This window comes from Halichoerus grypus, chromosome 13 (assembly GCF_964656455.1).
Source record: "Halichoerus grypus chromosome 13, mHalGry1.hap1.1, whole genome shotgun sequence".
Lineage (NCBI taxonomy): Eukaryota > Metazoa > Chordata > Mammalia > Carnivora > Phocidae > Halichoerus > Halichoerus grypus.
This window is the reverse complement of record NC_135724.1, coordinates 82139110-82154757: the sequence shown is the minus strand read 5'-3', so window position 1 is coordinate 82154757 and position 15648 is coordinate 82139110. Positions and strand designations below refer to the sequence as shown.

General features: G+C 49.0%; 1 protein-coding gene across 5 annotated transcripts in view; it reads right to left on the bottom strand.

Moving 5' to 3' along the window:
• Positions 1-369: 369 nt before the first annotated feature.
• FBXO21 (F-box protein 21) overlaps positions 370-15648 on the bottom strand; it is a 46786-nt gene continuing 31507 nt past the window's right edge. For 4 of the 5 annotated variants that reach the window (XM_036115847.2, XM_078060923.1, XM_078060925.1 and 1 more), the window contains 3 exons: positions 14990-15201; positions 13321-13478; positions 370-4479 (listed from right to left, as the gene is read on the bottom strand). In XM_036115847.2, the coding sequence (XP_035971740.1) occupies positions 4292-4479; positions 13321-13478; positions 14990-15201 (558 nt within the window). In that variant the 3' untranslated portion in view covers positions 370-4291. The remainder of the gene's footprint in view (positions 4480-13320; positions 13479-14989; positions 15202-15648) is intronic. The other variant, XM_036115848.2, reaches the window with a different exon arrangement.

Genomic DNA, 15648 nt, shown 5'->3' with positions numbered 1-15648 from the left:
TCCCTCCCGTGGTCATCTGCTGCGGGGACTGCAAACAGTGTCGGCCATCAGACAGCCTGACCTCATCGAGGCTGTCTCCCTGGGGAGGGGGCACGTCCCGCTGCGGGGAGCACACACCCAGAGTGGACTGGCCACGTGTTTCCGTGTCTTCATTCCCAGCCTCCTTTGTGAAATGCGAGTGGCAGTGCCAAGGGCCGCCCCCTCAGCCTCTGCGCATCGAACCCTCCCAGACGTGCCCCTCCCTGCTCACTCCCCTTCAGGGCCACAAAGCTTCTAGCAGACAGACGGAACACCCCCCTCCCCCCCGCCAACCCATTCCCCTGCCCCGTGGTAGTGAGCAAGAAAGTTCTTTTGTGTTCGAGCCACAGGACATTTTTGGGTCTATTTATTACAGAACTAGCATTACCCTAATACAATCATCGCTAAATGGCCATAATACATTTATTCTATAATTGCACAGAATTTTATTCACCGAAGGAATGTCCTTTCCTCTCAAGATTCTAAGTTGTCAGAACTGAAACGTTTAGAAGTTAAAGTGGCTGCAAGGCAAGAGATCAAACCAGTGCGAGGTAGTTGCTAAAGTCGGCGGTAGTGTGGTTGTCCAGAGCTGGAGCTCGGAGGTCAGATACCTGGGCGTCCCGCCAGCTGTGCACTCCCGACTGCCCGGCTGGACGGGGGGATGCTGGCGGGCCTACACCTCGGCAGGGGTCGGCAAACTGTGGCCCACGGGCCAGACCCGGCCCACGGCCTGTTTCTTTACAGCCCTCGAGCTGAGAAGGTCTTCTACGTTCTTGAAAACAAAGAACATGTGACCTTACGAGGCCCACAAAAGTGTTGACTACCTGGCCCTGCTTTAGAGGGTTGCTGTGAAGATTCTAGTTTAGGCCAGGGCTGGCTCAAAGGAAGCTTGCAAGACAAAAGAACACATGCAGGACAACTGTTGACATCTCCAGAAATAAACCGTCACATAGCCAAATTCTGCATTTCGTCTAGGTGAACATTCTCTCCTTTCCTCCAAAAAAAAACAGAAAAACGGAAGAGCTACATCTTGATTATTATGGCCACAGGATACTTCTAAATTAAAAAGCTGCTGGTAATCCAATTTTATTTACTTGGAATATGGAGTAAGGGAAACAGCATCTCCCCTTCTGATGGTAGAAGAAAGCCTAGAACATGAACGCTTGACTCAATATGTTAAGAAAGACTGAGACATTTAAAAATTAGAACAAGACTTTAAGTAGATATTAGAAAATGTAAAACTGATTTAGCAACGGTATTAATGCTGGTTTTCACGATGAAACAATTTTGCTGTGTAAATGCACTTATAATGAGATCTGTCATGAGGTTCCGGCAGAGACAACATGAAGCCAGCCTTTCAAAATCCGATTAGATGAAGGTTTTCAAACAAGACGCTTGGCCAAACTAGTCTGAGGCGAACGGAGACTAGTTTTGGACATAACTGAGGACACAGTGTTTCCCAAATTCGTCTGCAAACACTGCACCTCAAGGCTGCTGTGTGTGTGTGTGTTGGGGAGGAAAGTCCTAGGGTCTGAGAAGTAGGGAAGACACGGCACGCTACATTCTCCCTCATAAAGTCACAATGCACAACAGTACGTTCGAGGTCTGAGACCCACCGCAGCACAGGACGCTGGGGACTGGCCCATGCCCGGTCCTCTGTGCACAGCACGCAGGGGCATCCCCCAGAGAACGGGCGCCCCGGGGGGCGCTGTGGACGTGCGGCACATCATGCAGCTATCACATCAATGTTAACGACGCACCGAGAACCTGCATTTCCCAAAGTGCCTGCCCTTCCCATTTCACAACACAGACCGTAACATCGGTGACAAGCCGCAACGTTCGCGTGACAACCAGGTGCCCTCGACCTTCCTAGCTGGCTTACAGAACTGATGTTTGGCAAGGAGCCCACGGAATAAAGGTACCCTGTGCACTCGCCAACGTTAGGAAAAATTCAGTAGAGCAAATGTTTGCATGTTTGGATCAGAAGAGAAGCCAGGGACATTCTGCCGTTGTCAAGGCCGGGTTTTCTGTTCCGAAACGAAACCGGGCAGGCCACTTGTGTGGTTTCTCTGGGTAAGTTCCATTTATTAATCATTATACAAAAAAATCTTGGCATTCATTTGAAGAGAAAAGAAGTTACTATATCCAAATATTTAATATTTTAACATCGTGAAAGTCCTACTTTGTCATAACAGGGCTTTTTAAAATGGAGAAACTTTTGGAAAAAATTTTAAAAAGAAACTTATGATTTATTAGAGTACAGGAGATCCAAAACACGTTTTTAGAAAAATATAAAGTGCCCAAATACCAACTTACACAGGTGACACAGGCTTCCTGGAGCCAAATGAAGCATTCATGAAGAAACACATTTAAAAACAGTCTAGATACATATTTACACTGGGTCAGTAAAGGTAAAACCATCCTTCTTGGCTTTGATGTTACTCTAAGAAAAAAAGGAAATCAATTATAACTCAGCATGCTCCACAGTTTCTTAGTAATGCGTCTGGTTAGTATTACCTCCGGATTAAACTAGTTCTCACCTTTAAACGAGAGTAGTGTAAGACCCCCAGCCTCAGCAGGCTGGGTGCTGTGAGTGGTCACATTTCCCAGGCAAATCTAACCCATCAGGCTCTGGATCAGACTGACGAGGGACGTGGACACTGGCGAGGCTAACTCAGGCTGGCAGGAGCCGGCCCGCCAGACCCTCATCTCTACAACTGCTTACCAGCCGCCAGGTACTACTAAGTGGTCTCAGCTGGCTTCCCCAAACCTCAGCCATCCCAGGGCTTCCACGGGCTAGACGAGAGGCAGTCCTCAAACACGGCGTGGGAAACAGCATGCAAATGCACAGGAGGGCGGCAAGGCAGGGCCGGATCCCAGCCCCTGAAGCCTCACTCACCAGAGCAACTGGGTTCTTTTCAACTCCGAGTAAAGTAACTAGGTCCTAACTCCAGGAGTTAGCTTCTACTGGTTAACTACGAATTAGCTAGCTCGCTTGAGAACAGGCAGGTGGAAAGCGGCAGGCGCCTGGAGCTGCGCAAGGACCCGGTGCCCTCACGCTCCGGGACTAAGGGCACAGGGCAGAAGCCAGGGGGTATCTGCAAGACAGCAGCGCTTCGAGAAAGCAGGACCCCCCGCCTCCTTCCCCACTGATCGAACACTCTTCAAATTAAAGACGTTCTCCTTGTTTCCCCCCACCACACTCAAAAGGGCCTTAGAGTGATTCTAAGGGATGACAGGGGCACAGAACCTCCTCTTTCCTCTTTAAAAAACGTATAAGGTTCATTATTTCTTTTTTCCAATTACAAAAGTGAAACCTTCTTTTCAGGTCTTTGGAGACCACTGTGTACGGTTTCTAAAAGCAAACATTTTAACACCAGATTATACTTCCTACTATAAAGAGACCCCATCACTGACTTAAGATCTATTCATGATACTGGAACAATTTTTAAAATTAAAAGAAAAAGAAAGTAGTTATGTTAAAGGGAGCAATAGTAGATGAATGTGGGAAAATCCATCCATAAAGGCCATTATGATGCACTTTCTCAAAAGATTTTATGTAATGAAACAGAAAACTAAGGATTCGCAGAGAGATGAGCATAAATCTCAGAGGAACACGAAGGAAAAGCTATGTTACTCTCCCAATTCAAATAGAGAAGATAAAACGCCTGAAATCTGTTTCAAATATTAGAAAAAATAAATGCGCAGGATTCTGATTACTGTTAGTCTGTTAATGTCCCCAGCTCTCAGATGCTGCCACGATCACTCACAGCCTCCCGCTCTGAATAAGCAACTCAATTGAGGGTAAACAAGCAGCCCCGACTCAGGACTGCACGTGTTCCGCAGAGAAATCAGAAAGAAGTTATTGCCAACATGGGACCCCCCCCCCCCCGTCTGGCAAATGAAATGTTCTGAGACAGGTGGAGACAGACGTACGGGAAGTGAGCAGGAAGAATGACTCTAAGAGTGTCGACTGTGAGACCTCATGAAGACAGAATGTCACGAACTGTCACCACGGGACAAGCACACAAGCCATGCCACTGAACACAGGGCCGTCAAATGAATCACTAGTGTAGGCGGAGAGCAACACTGTCTTTGCAGCCGGAGGAGAGCACACGTTATTTAAACTGGGTAGGAGGCAACCAGCACTACTGGTTAAGTGGCTTTCCTGGTGGTGTGAATCCAGAGGGATCCGTGGAGACGTCTTCTTCCGGAATCCTGTTCTCCTGGAGGACAGCGGCAGCGGCAAAGGTGCAGTGTCCTCTACCAGACGTTACTCTACGTCCTCCTTCTTTGCACTGTAAATATTCTGCACCGTTTCATACACAGACTCCAGATCCTCTGGATACCGGATCTCTAGCTCTGCGTTCGGGATGTAGTGTGTGCCGGTAAACTCTGAGAAATAGCGTCCGACATCAGGGTGCGAGATTTCCTGCGGCTCCACATTATATTCCAAGTTTTCTGTTGGTAAAGAGGCACATGGACAACTGCCGTTAAAACGGACATTTCTGCAGCATCTTCCTATCTCTCAGCCCTTTCGTGTGGCATTTTTGACATGGAGGGAAAGGAGAAACATGTTTATGGAATCTGGAGGAGGTAACAGGACAGTGACAGTGGGGGACGCTGGGGGACGGACAGATGGGCCCCCCCCCAGCTCCACACTGAACAGAATGTTCTCCTATTCTCTGAGCAAGAGGTCCTGGGAGGGGAGCGGGGCTGGCAAACTACAGACTCATCACGTTCCTCTGACTTGATCGCACCGACAGCCAAGCCTATGGGACCAGGGCGCCTGCGCATCATCTGCCAGAGGTTGGACCTGGGAAGCCTCCACACCGTGTGGCTCCAAGTCTCGCACCTGCCATCCTTCTTGTCTACTGATGGGAGTGCTCCCACACAGACCGCACTCCTCCCCCAGCTCCCTTCAATACTGGCCGCGTGCTTCCTCGGGAGCCCGTGGGAGGAGCCGACGAGCGGCTCGCACCTCCAACCTGTGCGGATGTGGGTTATCACTAGTTGTCCGGTCTCCTAGGAAACCATGCCACCTCCTCCCCCTGCTAGCCATTCTGCCACCAGAGAAACAGAAAGACTCCTTTAAAACAGAATGATTAAAACAAACAGATGACAATACAGGCAAGGTATTTAAAAGGCTGAAATCCTTGACATCACTTCCCCCCCTCCAAACACTTTGAAAAACGGCTCCCCTCAAGCCCAATGGAAGGATGGTGTCTTTCGCCCCCCACGCCCAGGAGACGCCGAGCCGTGCCCCCCACGACCTGGCACCAAGAGGCGCGGGGCCGGGCGGACCCTCCCGCTCTGACCGGGGACCACGGCAGTGTCACTTGTGACGTACACAGAACCACACCCTGCACAGCCCTGCACTCGGATTAATGCAAGCGAGTCTAACGCACGCAGTGCAGCCCTCGACACTTGGCTGAACATCCTGACATGCCCATTCAGGGCGCTCAGCCCCCTCCACCCAGAGGCCGTGCGTCCCCAGCCTCCCCAGGAGCATCTTTCGGAAGCAGTGACTTGACCTGGCGTTGGGAGAGGGGGAAGGAGTTGCAGGATTCAATCTGTTAACTTTCTTTTTTTACCGCAAGACGGGAAGGGATTTGAAGACATTCTGTGCTAACAGACTGCAGTTCGTAGAACACGCTCAGGTACACCGGGGGCTCCTGAGAAGACGCGTACAAACCAGGCGCAGAGATGAACGCTGCGCGGCCACCGAACCCTCACTTAGGAGCGCGCGCGTTAAGAGCGGCCGGACTGCGCAATGCAGTTCACTGCGCTCACAACGGCACATCCGCTCCTCAGAAGACGAGGCCGCCAGCAAGAGGAGAGCCCCGTTTCCCACGCGCTGCGAGGGAAGGGGCAGGAACACGCCGCCCTGCTGGACAGCGAGCCTGGAGGCCACGCACCAGCACAGCTACGGACTGCCCGTGGAGGCCCCCGTCGGCACTCCCGTCTGCAGCTGAGTGAACTGCGACACGGACCGAAAGCCCTGGCCCAGGAGCCGTCTGGGACTCGAACCCCGACAGCCCAGGTCCAGAGCTGAGGGCGTCAGAGTAGGAGACACACCACAGAGCAGGGGCAGGGGGGCAGGGACGCAGAACTGGGGCCTGCCTCGAGGGCTCGCAGCGGCCCTGGCAGGGAACGCGCTGGCTGACACAGGAGCCCGAGGTTCTTCAAAAGGGAGACCGAGTAGTCTGCAAACCCTGACAGCCACCGTTAACGAGATCTCTGCAGAGATCTCACCTTCTTTAGGTGCTACAGGTTCCTAACAGATGTTCACAAATGCCACTGCTGAGAGCACGCGCCTGCCGGCATCTGCCCCTGGTACCCCTCCTCCCGAAGGCAGCGCTGAGAGCACGCGCCTGCCGGCATCTGCCCCTGGTACCCCCTCCTCCCGAAGGCAGCGCTGCAGGTGGGCCCTCGTTGGGCAGGCCTACGGGGTGAACCACGGCCCGGCGCCTCAGCCAGGGCAGCGACCGAGGGCCTCAGGGTCCCCTGCAGAGGAACGCAGGAGTATGGGGGGGCGGCATCAAGACTCTGGAGCTACCACCAAGAGGCAAAAAAGCCCTTCTGCTTTGGAGGAACCATCATTACCTGTCATTAGCAGGCAGGATGGAAATATTTAAAAAGAATTCAAATCGGTAATTCAGAACGGCTCTGTTGCCTGTTTAAGAGCGATTTTGCCCCTGGCAGATCTGGCTGTCACCACGGGGCTGCCACTGACATCTGGTGGGAGGCAGCCAGGGCCACTGCTAAAGAAATACACAGGACTGTCCCCCCCCCCGAGAACTGTCTAGACCAACATGCTGACAGCAACCACTCGAAAGAATTCAGACATGTGTTTTAGCATTGTTTCTCCTTCCCCGTTTTTCTGTGTATTAAGTAGGAGCTCAATCCCAGGACCCTGGGATCATGACCTGGGCTGAAATCAAGAGTTGGATGCTTAAATTGACTGAGCCACCCAGGCGCCCTGATAAAAACATTTCTGAGGAGAAAAAATAATGAAGATGGCAACTATGCATTAGGAGAGGGAAATCCACTAAATAAAGTTAAAAAAAAATTTACCTGAGGAGGAATGAGAAATCTAAGCAATATAAAACAAGTGAACAAAATATCAAACAGGGCCTACTTAAAAGTCCTGGAAAAATCTTAAGTCTTTCCCAATCTCCTTGACATTTTTACAGAAATATGTCTGCTTATTTTATTTTAAATATTCAGCTACTCAGGGGCAGCTGGCTGGCTCAGTTGGTAGAGCATGCAACTCAACCTCAGGGTCATGAGTTCAAGCCCCACGTTGGGCATGGAGCCTACTTAGAAAAAAAAAAAAATTCACCCACTCAGATACATAAATATAGTTCTATAAAACTATGGCAATATCACGTAGAGTCCTCCCCTCCCGAGAGGAAACCACCCACTGTGAGTGTATCCTTCTAGCCCTTCTTCTGTGAAAACAAATAGAAGTAACTAAAAATAACTACATATAAAAAGAATTTGGTATTGTTTTAGGTGTGTTTATAGGAAGCATACTGTAAACATTTATCTGCAACTGGTTTAACTGCAGCTTAGCATTCCACAGTTTGGACAGACCCCAGTTTAGCAGGGGAGTCTTCATGAATGACACCTTTGTCCTACTGTAACAAGAACACAGACACCCGTGGGGGTGTGTCTCCAGTGGAGGGACCCAGGGGTGGGACTGCTGGGACACAGGAGAATGAGCATTTGAAATATTCACAGCTTAAAACAAACAGCCCTACCCCCCCTCTGTAATGGCTGAAAATGTATATTCCACCCTCACGTGGGGCCTCCTCACACACTCGCCAGCACGTGGAGATTGCCACGGACTGCTTGTGGGTGGAAACTTGTTCCAAAGTGTAAGACAAATGACGGGAAGGGGAGCTGACGCCTGGTGAGGCGTAGCACGGACCAAGCATCCTCTGAGGCGCTTGCTCCTTCTATACCAGACACCCGTAAGAACTGGATTTTCACACTGCAGTGAATTCCTGACCTTCCAATATGGGCAGCTGACTTCCATTCAGACCATCTGTGATGCTCACTTTCTGCAGTATCTAAGAAGTACAGAGGGAAGCTGAGATAGGAGGTGCTGCTCCTCCCTGGTGTCCAGAAAGTACTAAAGCATGCCCCCTAGTGGGAACAAAAGCTAAACACATGCAAGATGCTGTCTATCACCTCACTTGGATTTAGGTATAGTCTAACATACTGAGAGAAAAATTCTCTTAATTATGCAGACTAAAACTATTTGAGGATGTCACGCACGCAGGTGGCTTATAATTCACTCTTCAACTCTCTGTGGAGAGCTTATAATTAGGGAAGCATTCATCAGTGGGCTCCACCCAAGTTAATAGGATTACCTGAGCCATAGGCTGAAAATTTAAATCAAGAAAAAATTTAGAAACAAAATAACCTGATGCAAATAAATTAACCCAGAAATGTTCAAAAACATATTTAAGTTTTTTTTTTTAACATTTTATTTTTAAGTAATCTCTACACCGGACATGCGACTCGAACTCAGGACCCCGAGATCAAGAGTTGCATTACCAACTGAGCCGGCCAGGCACCCCAGTGTTTTTTTTTATTTTTATTTTTAAAGACTTTATTTATTTATTTATTAGAGAGCGAGCGAGACAGAAACAGCGTGAGAGGGGAGAGGGTCAGAGGGAGAAGCAGGCTCCCTGCTGAGCCGGGAGCCCGATGTGGGGCTCGATCCCAGGACTCCGGGATCATGATCTGAGCCGAAGGCAGTCGCTTAACCAGCTAAGCCACCCAGGCGCCCCCCCCCCAGTGTTTTTTAAATTTAAATTTAGCCTCTCAAGGTTTCCCACTGGCTAAACATGGGTTAATCTGAGCATAAATTGTCCCTAATGATTTTAACACACTGATTAAGTAAAAATCCAGGCATTTATGGGAGGAGAGGGGGTAGAAGTGAGAGAGACAGAAAGAGAGGGATAAGTGCGGAGGGAGAGAGGGGGAGGTGGGCAGGAAAGCTCTTGTTTACAGAAGCAGGGAGAACAACAGCAGTAGAAAATCACCATTCTGCAACTCTCATATAATAATTTAGGCAAGGAGATTCAACAGGTGCTAAAACAAAATGAGGGATCAGGGTTATCAGGGAACAGGATATTCACAGGATGTCACAGTGTTAGTTGCAACGGGAAAACTGTCCCTTACACAGATCTTAGCCAACTGACCAAACTCCACCTACCAACAGTGGGACATCACCAGGGGCTCTGGAGAAAATGCCTGGGACACACATGCATCCGACAAGAAGCATTCTAGCCCAAAATATTAACCTGATCTATTCCAGCCTCAGACCTGATCAGCTTCCAGTTTACAGACAATACAGGTAAGGAAACAGTGAGACAGATCCAGAGTGTTAGGCAATTTACAAGACAACCGGCCTGGACATTTCAAAAAGTGAAAGTCACATGAAAAGAGGAAGAAAACAAGGTGAGGAATAAGGAACTAACTGGTTTTACTAAGAGAGGACTGTCTTTAGACACACAATCACGTGTGGAATCACTTGTGTGAATCCTGCCTGGACCATGATGTGAAAACAAACCAACAGCTATCAAAGTTATGCTGTGACAACTGGGGAATGTAACCACCGACCCACTATAAGAGAGGAGATCACTGTTACTTGCTACATGTGGTGATGGAACCACAGTAACGCAGAGAAGTGTCTTATTCTTAGAAGATACATGATTCAGCATTTAAGTCCTGATGTCTGCAATAGTCTCAAATGGTTCAGCAAAAACCTGAAATCTCTATCTACAGATAAAAAAAAAATATGGTAAATGCTAGCTGTTTATTTTTTTTATTTTTTATTTTTAAAGATTTTATTTATTTATTTGACAGAGAGAGACACAGCGAGAGAGGGAACACAAGCAGGGGGAGGGGGAGAAGGAGAAGCAGGCTTCCCGCTGAGCAGGGAGCCCGATGCGGGGCTCGATCCCAGGACCCTGGGATCATGACCTGAGCCGAAGGCAGATGCTTGACGACTGAGCCACCCAGGTGCCCAATGCTAGCTGTTTAATCAAATGGAAGGTATATGGGGTATTCAATGTTTTAACTATATTTTAAGCATATTTGAAAAATGCTCTTAATCCAAAGTTGTAAAAAAAAGCTAGCATCTTATTAATGACTCATCTCATTTTTACACGCACTTCTGTTTGTAAGCTTGTCCGTCAGAGAGATGTGAACATCTGCTGGGACTCATCACCAGACAGGCAGACTGGGCTCTGGCTCTGCATTCACGGAGCTTACTGGACTGAGAGCCAGATGGTTCTATGGGAAACACTGCAACTCCCCCAAAAGTGTGAGGACTCAGAAGGGGCGGGGTGTTGGGGAGCTCAGAGCAGGGACAGATGACCCGATCTGAGCTCTGTGGGAGAGTGGCGGGGTGGGGGGTGGGGTGGGGGGAGAGAGCCCGTCCATAAGGGACAACCACTTGTGTGAGGACCCATGAGAAGGACGGTCTCACGGAACAACAAAGTTTGCTGGGCTGGAGTATGACGGCGGTGGGAACAGAGATGAGGCTGTGAGGAAGGCTCCAGGTCACCTCTGGGCCCTGCAGGGGAGTCTGGGGGATGCCAGTGAGAAAGATGGCACAGTGCAGGCAAGGAATACCTGTGGCCCTGGAGGAAGAGGCGCCAGGAATGGCCGTTAGTGGATGGAAACACGAGAGGCAGACATTCAGGAGATGGAGCTGGTGTCATCTGTGGACTAACTGGACCAAGGAGGAGGGGGAAGGACAGAGAAGTCAGAGATGGTGCCGCAAGAACCCTTGAGCCCTCTGAAGCACAGGGCCAGGGCCCTCCCCAGATCCGTGATACAGCACCGAGCCGGCATGCAGCAGACACCCGGGAAACTGAGATAGTGGGCCGACAGGGACCCCTGGCAGAAGATGGACAGCTTTCGTAGGGGAATGCCAGTTGCTCACGTCAAAGATTTTCTGAGAGTCTCAGAATTTAAAACTAAAAAAGGCAACTTGCTAATATTACCCACAATCACTTAGCTCAGCCTCAGTTTTAGAATGTAAAACTACAATCAGATATTAAGTGTAGTATATTTTTTTTTACAAAGTCATTACTATATCATAACTCTACACTTTACAGTGCATGTTTCCTTAGATCTGTTAGAGATGAACTGCTGAATCTTTAACACAGACACCAAATTCAGAACACCTAAAAGCAAATACCCAGTTTTATCGACTCTGAAAAGCCCATTTTAAAGTTAATATAAATTTTTCTAGAAACTCAAAACTGGATGTCTTAATATCAACCCTCACAAAGGGCAAAAAATGCACACACATGGCGGAGCCGTGGACACTGGAGTGCAGTGCTGAGGAAGGGACAGTCCCCTTTGTTCTTGGGATACGCTCTAGGACCTATGATGGGAAATGCTTACCAAACGATCAGCGGGGGTGCAAAGAGTCCACTAAGTCATTTGATAATTTTTAAACGATTTGTTGGTTTTTAGACATTGTTAGTATGATGGGGTTTTTTGTTTTGTTTTTTAATTTGAGAGAGCACAATTGAGTGGAGGGAGGGGCAGTGGGAGAGGGAGAGAGAATCCCAAGCTGCCTCCACGATGAGCAAGGAGCCTGACATGGGGCTCGATCTCATGATCCTGAGATCATGACCTGAGCCGAAGCCAAGAGGGGGACACTCAACCGACTGAGCCACCCAGGCGCCCCATGTGATTTTTTTTTTTTTATGGCACAACTTCAAAAGTCAGATAAAATCCGTGTTGGCCCCTTCTCACGGGCACACACAGACCCTCTTCTACAACTGCCCCATTATCTTGATGGAAGTGAAGTGACCTGCAGCCTCAGTGAACAGACTTTCTCTTGATTCTCTATACAACTCTCTCAGCTTCTGATGAATTGACACGAATAGGAAACTTTCTAGCCTTCTGATACTTCTGAGATTTTTACACATCCAGTATTTCTGTTACTGCCTTTACCAATACAATACGGACTTAGGTCAAACCTGCTGTTTGAGGTCAGACACAGAAAGGTGTGCTCTCTCTGCCAGAGTCCCGGCTTCCAAGTCATACTCTGTTAAGTGAAGTGTGAATGAGCCCACATGCCTCAGTTTCCTCACACATGAGTACGACGATGAGGATGGTTAAGTGTCGTTCTCAAATGCAATTAATACACATTAAGACACTGCCTGTCACAGAGCAGCACTACGTTAGCATTCATGTCCTTTTTTTTTTTTAAGTTTGGTTTTTTTTTTAAGTAATCTCTACACCCAACATGGGGCTTGAACTCACGACCTGAGATTAACTCTTCCAACTGAGCCAGCTGGGTGCCCTCATTTGTGTTCATTTTTATTAATAAAATGAAAGCTGTGAATGACTTGACGGGTAGCCATGCAAGAAACTCATCCCATTAAATGGAGAAACAGGGGCGCCTGGGTGGCTCAGTTGTTAAGTATCTGCCTTCGAAGGCTCAGGTCATGATCCCGGGGTCCTGGAATCGAGCCCTGCATCGGGCTCCCTGCTCCGTGGGAAGCCTGCTTCTCCCTCTCCCACTCCCCCTGCTTGTGTTCCCGCTCTGTGTCTCTGTCAAATAAATAAAATCTTTAAAACAAACAAACAAATAAATAAACAGAGGAAAAAAGAAAAGGGAGACCCACACTGGAGGCATCTGTCTCTAACCTGCCTCCGCAGCCCCATCTGTCCCCACCTCGGGAGTGCCCTGGACTAGCGCCTATCGGGGCTGGCAGTGGCCCCAAACACCACCAAGCACCTGCTGACCACCAGGAGCTCTGAGCCAGTGCTGTGGACTGCAGTTCCCATCATGGCCACTCGAGGGCTTCTCCAGGGGAGCACAGCTGGATGCCAGTCCCGTGTCCCCCAACAGTGTCCACTCATTGCCCTCCAGTTCCGACAGGCCATAGGGGCAGGGCACAGGCTGGCCCTCTTTGCGTGGAGGGAGCCAACTGCAAGGCCTGGCAAGCAAGACTTTTGGGAATTTGACTGGCAAAGGTAATGACCAATCAGAACAGAGGTTGGCAACAGCACTGGAACAGGGTCCTGGGTATGGTGGTGATGGAGGGGAGAATCTGGGGGCGGTGACTATTTAACCCATGGCATGGGCACACCTATCCACGGTTAGCAGAGTATCAGCCCTGATGAGGTTGGCCATGAAACAACTGTCATCTCTAAATAACACTGATGGCTGTGTCCACAATAGCAGGGTGCTCAAATGTGTGCTTAAGATGCACCTGCGTGTCATTACAGGTACACAAAGAACTAGCTACTTACCTTGGGCTGCATATCTACAAGAACCATCCTCCACCAGAACATTATAGAAAGGCTGATGATGGCCATGAGGCAGGCTGTGGACGTTCATGTTTCGGATCCACTCGTGTCCCATCATGCAGGTGGGGTCCCAACCATAGATCACACAGTTATAGCCATACCTAATTAACATAAGAGCAATGGCAAATCAGTTCCCTGGGACCCTGTCGTGGCGACTATGGGATATATAAATAATGGCTTGGTTCTCTTAAGCTCACGTCCTTAGAAACTTAACCGCGTTTACTAAGCATTTTTTAAGCATTTTTCAGGACACTCTTAGCCCCCTTTATAAACCCCTCTTATTATCAACATAGCATACCTCAGTTGGAAAAGAATAAACTTCAACCAACTGTCATGGGACAACTGGTTATCCAAATGGAGGGTATCAAGACTCAGGCCTGAGAGCAATGCACAATATTAGTGGGACAAAGGCCTAGATATAAAAGATAGCTTCATGACACAGGACAGGTTTAAGATTCCTTAAACCAGGTATGAAAAATTCAGCCCCTAAAGGCAAAGAGTACTCGATCAATTTAATAGTATTACAGGAGCCAGATCCAAGCAGACTGTTAAAAAACATACAAGGCAACCGGGGCAACAGGAACTCTGACAAGATTGACGTGACGAGACGAAGGAATTGTTTGTCTTTCTTTAGATACGACAAGAGGATGGTACATGTACTTGGGAACAACAGAACAAGCCTTTACCGTTTACGTACACGTACTACAACAGTCACAGAGGGAATAATGTCTCGTACGGGCCTGGGGAGGTGGGTGGGTGGGGGACAGCGAAGGCTAACCCTCACAACGGCCGAAGCTGGGTATGGGAGCATCTCTTGGTTCACTACACTCATCTCCACTGATGTATGTCTGAAATTTCCATAATGAAGTTGGAAAAAAAAAAAAAAAGAATGCAATAAAAGAATGAAAAACACTAGCCCCAAACTGGGAAAAGGTATTTGCAACGTATACGCATACAGACACTAGCGGCAGGACACAGGCCTACGAACCAACGAGAAAGACAAAGGACTCAGGTGAAAAATAAGAATACTTGAAGAGGTGCTTCCTAAAAGGAAACCTGAAGGAGCTTCTTTCTGTACATTTACTAGTCAATGTGCATAATCAGATTGCAATCTGGGAAATGCAAACGAAAACCACAATGAAATTCTATTTGTCATTTACCACGTAAGTCCATTCTCAAAGGTCTGGCGAGAACACAGGTCGGTGAGAACAGGAACCCTCCCCTCCTAGCCTGCTCCAGCCTGCCGGTGCGACATGCAGCACAGCTGCCGTGGAGACAGTTTAATTTCGCCGAGTAATCGACCACGCACATGCCTGACAACCCAGCAAACCCTACCCACAACTCAGATTCAAGGGGATTCAGATGAAAAGAAGCATCAATGAGGAAATGAGAAAAAAAAAAACTCGCTGCTTACAGATCGTCCGTTAGAAGACTCGCAGTTAGGAAAGCGAGTCCCTTCCGACAACAAAAAGCGTAGATCCAGTTCAGAACAGTTCGGCCTTCGGTGGTTTCTGCGGTGGACACTGGGACGCGGTGGCTCCTGAGAAGCGTGCTCGGGGGCACGCCGCGCGTCCTCTGCAGCCGCGTGGGGACAGACACCACAGGCACTCACCTCTTATGCTTCATAATGAGCCCAATGGAGTAGCAGACGTCTCTGTGCTTCTCGTGGGAGCGCAGCTTCACCTCCACGCCCACCTCCTCCTTCTTGCGCTCAATGTGCTCTAACGTGTGCTGCACCAGATAGCCCACCGCCCCGTGCTGCCCAGGGTCTAGGGTTTGAATGTGCTGGAGGATGTCAAGCACCTTCAAGACAAGACAGAAAGACTAGGAGATAATATTTTCATTTAGGCCTTTTCTTTTTCACGGCACAGGATTTAGACCTACATAACCTGGCAAAGGACGGCAAGGCGGGGCCGTGCTGATGGCCCACGTGTCTGTGAGTTGGTGGTCTCCCTTCTAAGGCTGGGCACTGGCCCCAGACCTTCAAGTCCAACCTGCGGGAACAGGGGAGTTACTCAGAAACACGGCATGCTGGAATAAGCATGGGGAAAGGAGGCCAGGCCTGCCACCCATGGGCACATCTGGATTAGAGAACTCTAAAAGGTTCTAACACTCTCGGTCAGCTTGGGGATTCCGTTTTTCATACACAGAAAGGAGACGATTTTAAACTGCCACTGGGCAACTGAGAGGTAAAAGAACTGCTAAGCTGCTTTGGTCCAGATCAAGGGGACATCTGACAGAGCGGCCTCTGTTGCACAAGGTGGAAGGGGC